Source organism: Choristoneura fumiferana, chromosome 10 (assembly GCF_025370935.1).
Source record: "Choristoneura fumiferana chromosome 10, NRCan_CFum_1, whole genome shotgun sequence".
NCBI classification, from domain to species: domain Eukaryota; kingdom Metazoa; phylum Arthropoda; class Insecta; order Lepidoptera; family Tortricidae; genus Choristoneura; species Choristoneura fumiferana.
In genome coordinates, this window is record NC_133481.1 from 17889275 (window position 1) to 17898582 (window position 9308).

The following is a 9308-nucleotide window of genomic DNA, read 5'->3' on the forward strand; positions in this document are numbered from 1 at the left end:
ACCAATCAGCAAATTTTAAGTAAAGATTTATTAAATTAAAGAATGACAGTATGTTAAGCAATGGAAAACTGCTGGATTATGCACATCTTGCCCAAATGTTTAATATCGTTAGTGAAAATATAACGACTTATATACCGAATTATTACGTTATAGAAAACATATTAGCTTTCAGTAAGTTAAGTAATGTGCACCACTCTATTTTAAGTATAAGTTCTCTAAAGGACATGATTGGGAAATTGCACGAGATATATAGCAAAGATCAAATCTTAGATTTAGATACTAGAGATTACTATAGCTTCATAAATGTGGAGTTCTTATTTTCTAAGAATGATTTAGTAGTTGTCCTAAAAGTACCAATTATTTGTCAAGGCTCATTTGATTTTATAAGTTATGCCCATTGCCAAACAAATACGGGCGCATCCTTATTCCTCCATATCCTTTCATAGCAACCAACCCTCAAGAATATGTGTAGTAGAGCAGAATGCCTAAATCCGGCGACTGGTACATCTGCCAACAAAAACTCAGCCATCAGATTCGTACGGAGCGAGACTGTATTCACAAACTCATTCATTTACAGGAGATAGATGGAACGTGTAAACCACGCCTATCTCTCTGTCTAAGGAGGCTCTATTGGAGCTGGACGATCAACATTATGCCATAACATTTCCAAATCCTACTAAAGTACAAATCAACTGCCAGCAGGAGCAACATATCATTTTGAACGGAAGTTACGTCGCAACTATCCCGCAACACTGCTCTCTCAAGTCTTCACAGTTTACTATAGTAAACATTAATAACAAACTCCGAGGCCAACCACTGAAAATAATGTCAATACAACCAGAAACCAGAAGCCAGCAATCTAGCCCCATGTTGAGAATGAACTCTATCAATTTGAGCAATCTTGAAGCTATCGAGCAACAAATATCTATGGAAAGCCGATCGAGACAAATGCGATCCAATCTTCAACCCTCTACCACACTACATTACCATTGTACCTTATCATACTATTCGGAGCAGGTGTAACAGCCTTCATACTATATCGAAAACATCGAGCCAGAGCGAAAGTCGATATCAAGCAAGATAATATAGAGCTGAAGAAAGCCGCTACATTTGCACTAAACCTAGCAAATAGTAGCTCGACTTAGAGGGGAGGTGTTAGGCACGGGCCCTACACAGCGCTACGTCATCGCGTCAGCACCTCGTACGACAACTCAACGTCACGGCGCAACGTCACGACACTACGTCACCACGCTACGTCGCCGACACAGTGAATTAGGCAATCAGTTTCGAACTAATTACAAAACCAGTGTGCACAGTGACTCGCGCCTTTCGACACCTAACATCGGGTCCTATAGGACAACACGAAACCATTCGTGATAGTTTAAGTAAAACTTGTATTCTTTTATCATTAAATTTTATTATTATTAAATCCGCAATTATAATTCATCTCCTCCGCTGCTGCCCCTCCATAATTCGCGTATTTCAAACTGCGTTCTATTTGTATCGTAGAGTTGAATTTTTCTTTGGGTATGTTTTGGTTTTGAAAAGCTGTTCTTTAAAAAATTCAAAATTCAAAATTCAAATATTTATTCAGTAAAATAGACCGCAATGGGCATTTTACACGTCATTTTTTTAACTACCAGCGCTTTCGGAAAGACCATCATTGCCAAGAAGAATTGGAAAACAAAATATCTTGGATTTATTTTACGAATACTTTTGTTACCAAATGATTTTAGTCATTTCAGGGTAATACAGTTGCGGTTTTGTTTTTTTTTGGCGGTGAACACGCAGGAATGAGCGCACACGCGCGTTCGGTCCAATCTTGCGCGCGTGTAAGCGCGTATGACAAAAACGACCGTATACGCGCATACGAAACGCTAGTCTGAAACCGCTCTTAAAGGCATTGTGTTTGCAATTAATTCAATATTATGATTAATTAATATAAATATTGTATTTTATAAAATTTAACAGCTTCTGTATGTAATTTTTTTTATTTCTTTTTTGTTTAACCCGACTCAATGTGGGGGGAGTCCGTTTCTAAACAGTGAAGCAGTGACTTGAGGGAAGAGCTACCTGAATGAGGGCTATCGTTTTTTGTCTCACTAGATGGCGCACTGTTGCGTGAGGTTTTTAAGTGTGGCTTTCAGAGTCTGTTATTACGGGCGTTTAAAACAAAGTTTAGATTAAAATCATATTTTAAAACACCCTTAAAACCGTACCATAAAAATATCCAGCCACCACAGTGTTGCTTAGTCCCGTTTTATTCGAAAAAAAAAGGAGGACAAAAGTTTCCGAAAGACAAAACTGTCTCAAAACACAGACATTCATTGCCCCGTAACGCATAATTGCCATAATTTATTTCAGTTAATGCAAAATATTCACAAAATTTTCTAATTATAAATAAACCCGCGTAGCTCACCCAAAAAATATGAGATTTGATATTTCGGAGACCTCACGCTACACTAGCGCCTCTAGCGGTGAATTCATTCGCGATAGCCCTCATTCTACCTCACTCGTTGAAGCAATACGCCTAGGTCAGCTATTGTGGATTATACAAGGGACACCTTCCCCTCAATCGGCCTAAAACAATGCCGCAAGGCTTTGTTCCGCAAGGGGCAGGCAGCATAAGCTGTCGCTTTCCTTTTATAAAGTTTGTACTTTGTTAATAATTGTATTATTTGTCATGCATAATTATAAACAAAATATTGAATAAATCTCTTTTATTTTATTGAATCAGGCGTTACTTTGCGGAGGTCCATGTCAATGAACTAAAGAATTTCCTTGCTCACCGCGACCTTATGATAGCTAAGCTTATGCAAAATATGCGTGTTCATGCAGTTCCTCCACCTCCACACTGTAAGAACACACACAAATCACACAAACCCATCTATCACCACCACCACACTACACTGACTCAACCAGAGCTCATCTTCAGAGTGACACAACCGTAAACCATGCTACCAGTTGTTAGACTCACAACAACTAACAACTGGTAGCATGGTGTACGGTTGTCTGGTTGAGTTCGAAACGCGTCAGTGTAGTGTGGTGGTGGTGATAGATGGGTTTGTGTGATTTGTGTGTGTTCTTACAGTGTGGAGGTGGAGGAACTGCATGAACACGCATATTTTGCATAAGCTTAGCTATCATAAGGTCGCGGGTGAGCAAGGAAATTCTTTTAGTTCTTTTATTTTTATTTTAAATGTAAGTTTTATCATATATTGTAAGTCATAAAGACATTTATTTAATATTTAATCAAAAAATGGTAGTTCTACGAGCGTTTAAACCTCTATCAGAATTCTGTTGCACATAATGAGGAGAGAAGAGACCGTAAGCAAGACATTTTAATAAATGGTAATTACACCGCTTACGAGTACACTGCACACCAATATCGCTTTATAAAATCCTTCCGTTCTACCACTTCTACCTGACTGATTTGTTCAGTATAAGCGATGTAAAGTCATACGTCGAAACGGAGCGATGGATCGACGTGATTTTTGGCATAGAGATAGTTTATGGGCCAGATAGTGGCATAGGTTACTTTTTATCCCGGAAAAATTCCCGAGGCAACAGCACGCGATAACCTAATAGCCGCCGGGAAAAAACTAGTAAATAATATTATTCACATCTATGAGCTGCCGATACTAATTCAATGGTATGTGTGAAGTCCACAATGCGCTCTGGGCCCGCGGGGGAACTACGATCCAAGCCCTTTCATTCTAAGAAGAAGCCTATGCCCACCATTGGGACGCATACAGGCTGGGATGATGTTCTATGCTCAAGCTCTGATCAATCCAAAAGTCTAACAAACTTCAGTTAACCTTTAAAAGGCTTCACTGAACCTTTTAAGTACGATGAATGTTATCCACTTTGACCTTTAGGATCACGCTCTTTAGCACAGCCAAAAATACACTCTGTAACAATACAAATAAGAAGGAAAGTGGTGTGATAAAGTGATAAGACATTGGACTATTGATTCGCTCGTCAAAGTGTCCACTGTAATCGGATTGGGCCGTCAAATCACCGTGAACGAAAGTTTTAGCGTTAATTAATGGGAGATGGAAACGATTAATGAAAGTACGCGATAGATGGCACAGAAGCGTTAAATGAGTTAGTTTTTGGTACTTAAGAAGGTAAATGTAACGTAAATTCCATACTTATCACGTACTTGCGTTTACCCGCGGCTGCGCACGCGTAAATCATTAGATACAAGAGTTGAATTGAAATTCCGGGACTTTATTAAATTCTCGTGGGAATTCCTTAAAATTACATCGTGGTTTTCATTGACGTTAAACCGTGTAAGACACCCATGCCAAATTTCATGACTCTAAACACAGCGGTTGTTATTTCTAGATTTTATCCCTATCCCATGGTAATATCGGGATAAAAAGTAGCCTATATGTTATTCCAGACGTCCAGCTACCTACATACCAAAATTCATGACTCTAATCCCAACGGTTGTTATTTAGAGATTTTATCCCTATCGCGTGGGAACATCGGGATAAAAAGTATCCTATGTTATAAAATCCAGGTTATAAAATATCTTTTTGCCAAATTTCATCCAAATCCGTTCAGCCGTTTCAGCGTGAAGAAGTAACAAACTCACTCACTCAACTCACTCACTCACTCACTCACTCAACTCACTCATTCACACACTCACAAACTCTCACATTTATAATAAATAAATAAATAAAAAAGCCTTTTATTTCTTTGCAGTAGATTGAAAATATTATTCTAAATATTATTCTAAAGTCTATGTTAGTACCTATTTTATTTATTTACTTTTGTTAGTATTTAGTTAAAGTAATATTTCAAAATTTTTTTTTTTTTAAATATAATATTGTGTTTATTTAGTTATCTGCAAGAACCCCTCTGCAGGTAAAGGCCTCCTCCAAAGATAGCCAGTCTTCTCTAGATTGCGCTATATGAACCCAGTCAGGGCCAGCTGTTTTTTTAAGCTCATCTTCCCATCTAGCTAAAGGTCTTCCTCTGTTCCTTTTGCCTTGAGGGCCTAACCATGTGGTAACCCTTTTGGTCCATCTCTGGTCTTGTAGGCGCGCTACATGTCCGGCCCACTTCCATTTTAGTGATTGCGCGTGTGTTAATCCGTCTATTGCCTTTGTAATTTTTCTTATTTTAGTGTGTCTAATTTTCTCTATTTTTTTAATGTTTAGCATGCTGCGCTCTATTCCGCGTTGGCAGGAAATTATTTTGTCTCTTGTTTTTTTGTTGAACTTCCATGTTTGACAGGCATACGTTAGGCACGGTATAAGGCAAGAGTTCAGTACTTTTGTTTTAATTTTAGTTGGCATGGTACTTTTAAATATGTCTTTCATTTTCCAGTATTTGTTCCATGTCAACTGTGCCCTGCGCTCCACTTTGCTTGCCTAGGTATATGTAGGTGTCCGTGTATTTAAGAAGATCACTGCCAATATATATTGTTCTCTTGGTGCTGTTAGTCATCAACATTGTTTTGGATAGGTTCATTTCTAAACCTACTAGTTTACTGGTTTCATTGAGTGATCTTATCATGTACTGAAGTTCTGATCCCGTTTCTGATAGGAGGATTATGTCGTCTGCGAACCTTAGGTGGCTAAGGTAATCTTCTTTGATCTTTATACCGCGTCCTTCCCATTTTAGCTGGCTTATAATCGATTCTAATGTGGCTATAAATAACACTGGTGAGAGTGGGTCACCTTGCCTTACTCCTCTTTCGACCGGAAACCATGGCCCCGCTGTCTCTAATTTTACTCTACTCTTGCTATTATTGTAGATACTCTTGATTACATGAACGTATTCTTTTTCTACCTTTTGCGATATTAGCGTTTTCCATATGCTTGTATGTGATATGCAATCGAAGGCTTTTTGGTAGTCTATATATGCTATATAGAGTGGTCTATTTTTTCTCGATATTTCTCTATGAGAAGCTCTAGTGTGTGTATAATATACTGATCTGTATATTATGATCAGTCGTCGAGTATCCTTTCCTGAACCCTGCTTGCTCAATGGGTTGATGTGCTTCTAGTGTAGAGTTTATTCTTTTATTTAGAATTGAGGAGAAGAGCTTGTAAATAGTAGGTAGCAGGCTTATTGGTCTGTAGTTCCCTATATCGTTCGGGTCACCTTTTTTGTAAATAAGAATAATGTCAGATTCTGACCACTGGGTGGGTGTCTCTCCCCTTTCAATAATTAGGTTGAATAATTCAGTCAGGTGGGGGCTAAGTGATGTTGAACCAGTTTTTAATATTTCGTTTGTTATCCCGTCCGACCCTGGGCTTTTCTCTGACTTTAGAGCTTTTATTGCTCTTTTTACTTCACTTATTTCAATCTTCGGTACATTTAGGCTGCTGCCGTTGTAACTTAAATATCTATCACTACTATTTTTTTCTCCAGCGCTGTATAAATTCTTATAATAGTCTGTTGCTACAGTGATGATCTCATTTCGGTTGTTAAGTATTTTTTCACCTTGTTTCAGACCCTCGATCCATGTTTTGCTCGTTCTCAACTCTTTGTAGGCTTTTCTAGTACCCCCTGTTTGAATTATATGTTTTTCAATAGTGTTGTACCTATGGTTTGCGTAGTCTTTTTTTATGTATTTGTTTACAAGCTTGTAGAGTGCAGAGATCTCGTTTTTCGTTGATCTGGATTTATTTTTTATTCTCTGTAGGTCTTGTCGTCTCCTCAGAAGTCGTAGTGTTCGCTCTGACAAAATTTTGTGGGGTTTCTGTTCAATGTTTACATTTCGAATCGCTTGTAGGCTTCTAGTTATGGCTTTGATTATATTATTGTAATATTTCTGGACTGACTCATTTGTTCTTGGGCTCAGTAGGTTGCTTATCTGATCGTTAAATTTTGAAATACCTTCTTCGCCAGTAATTGTTTTTATTTGCTGATTTTTGAATTTAGCTCTACTTTTTCTTGATTGTGTATATGTAATCGTTGCCCTTACTGGTCTGTGGTCAGAGGGGTAGTTTATATTCAGGAGGAGGGGTTTTGAAATAAGTGTGGTCGATTTGATAGCACGAAATCGATTTCGTTACGGTATTTTTTATCAGGTGAGATCCACGTCCATTTATTTTTAGATTTTTTCTTATAGAATGTGTTTAAAAATCGATAGTTTGTTTTCAGCCGCGAAGTCAATCAATCTTTGTCCTCGTTCATTTCTTTCACCGTATCCGTTCGGCTTCATAATTAGATATTCTTCCGTTTTTGGTGTCCCAATTTTTGCATTCCAATCTCCCATCAGTATGTAATCTTTATATGACACATCGATTGCCTTGATAAGTGTAGAGTAGAAATTTTCGATTTCTTCTTGATTTGCTTTTTCCGTAGGGGCGTAGACCTGTATGATTGATAGCCGTATGTTTTCGAATACTACGTTTAGAATTGCGACTCTTTCGGTAAGGCCGATGTAGCTTTCGATGTTATTTTTGTAGCATTTTTTCACTAAAAAACCCACTCCATATAAGCCAGGCGTTTGACCTGTGTGGCATAGTATAAAGTTTTCATACTCTTCTATTTTGTTACCCATACGTCTTGTTTCTGCCAGTCCGATTATGTCGTATTTAATGTTGGATAGGGATTCATTTAATTCTATCAGACGTTCATATGATGAGAGCGTTTTGACGTTATATGTTATTATGTGGAGCTTTCTTAATGCCGTCATCGCGGTATTTTTAGCGGTAGTTTTAGTAGATGTATTTTTTTATATTTTTGGTGTTGTTGTTGTTGTTTGTTTCTTTGGAGGCTTGTGGTCATAGTCTTCCACGGTGACCAGCCGGCTTGGAAGATTTGAATAGTTACTTGTTGTCGAATGTTGTATTTTTTCCGTGTGAGAGGGGTGCTGTAGTTGCTAGATCTGATCGCTATTATTTTCCTGACTTCCCGACCCGCTATTTGGGTTTCCAGTCAAATAGTTCAGGATCCCTGGCTTTAGGATCCCTTCTGACAGGCTGGAAGATCTCCTAATTGGTGGCTGGGTATCCTTATTATGGATTTTATTTTTCTTATTAGCGTTGGTTCTATTTTCATCGCGTCCGGCAGGCTTGCCCTCAGGGGACGTTGGGAGCGATCTTTTATTCATGTTTTTTGTGTTCCTTTTATCTCGTATTATTAATTTGTCATATTTTATTATTACTGATTTTCCTTTCTCTTTCTCGATTCGTGCTTGCTCCTGTAGTTCTTTCCTCTTTTCCAGTATGTGTTGTGGATAATCTTCTGTAATGTAGTACACGGTATCTTTTAACGAACTGCTCCTTTTGAGAATGTTTATTTTTGTGCCGAATGTGGAAAAGGTAACTATTATTGGTCTAGGTCTATCCCCTTTTTTCCCTATTCTTTTGATTTCTTGTATATCTCTACGATCCAGGTCCCAAGAGAAGCGCTCTTTTACAAAGTTGATCATAATTTTTTCTAGGTTTGAATATGAGGTTTCGGTTTCTTCCAATCCAAAAAAGACAATGTTATTCTTTCTTATCTGTTTTTCTAGAAAATTGAGCCTTTTCTCTTGATTGTCTTGTTTTTCCTTAAGGTTTTCGTATTTTTCGTCCAGTATTTTAAACTTTTCTTCTAAAATGCAGTTAATATTTTGGGTCACATTTTCGGTAACTCTTTCTCCGTTTTTTAGAATCGTATTTTTTTGTTCGTCCAGTTCCTTTTGGATCTTTTTTAGTACATTCATAACTTCTTCCATATTTTCTTTGTTGTGATACCTCGAGTCGTGTAATATTATGACACTAGTGGCTCCCTCTCTTGATAGATCTATGTTGTCCTTGCGCTGGCTTACTGACTGTTAAAAGTGGCTGCAGATCAATCGATCACATATGAGGTTTACTTGCTTGATCTTAATCGTTATGGTACACGCGTTTTTCAACAGATGGCGCTAGCGTCTATGAGCAGGAGCCGTCTTTTGCAAAGTCATCTAACGTACTAGGTTATTTTTTGTATTTTGTTCCAAAAAAGGTTCATCACTTGTAATAGTTCAGCACAATTGAATTGTTTTTAGACTGACTAGTTGACACACTGAGTTTTTCTCTTCTAATGAAGTTTATTAGAAGCACAGCAACACTTTTTTGCACAGCAGTTTTTTCACCAATTCGGCACTTAATCACTTGATAATTATGTCGTCCACACTTTTCGTTAATGATTGATAGTTTATTTATCACTTGTTCTACTTTTTTACTGAGTATATGTCTCTTATTAATTTTAAAATTACCATAAACACACACACGATGTTTACCGTAGCACCGCAGCGCCCTCACTTTAATATTAGTTGGATTTCATCCAAATCCGTCCAGCCGTTTCAGCGTGAA

At 37.8% G+C, this 9308-nt stretch overlaps 2 protein-coding genes across 2 annotated transcripts in view; one reads left to right on the top strand and one right to left on the bottom strand.

The window, feature by feature from the left end:
• The window catches only part of ds (dachsous cadherin-related 1), a 410449-nt gene that overhangs the window by 239681 nt on the left and 161460 nt on the right, over positions 1–9308 (top strand). The window lies entirely within an intron of this gene.
• On the bottom strand, positions 6994–9244 carry LOC141432230 (uncharacterized). The gene has a single exon (XM_074093761.1). The coding sequence runs from the start codon at positions 8687–8689 to the stop codon at positions 7850–7852; it is 840 nt and encodes a 279-aa protein (XP_073949862.1). The 5' UTR covers positions 8690–9244; the 3' UTR covers positions 6994–7849.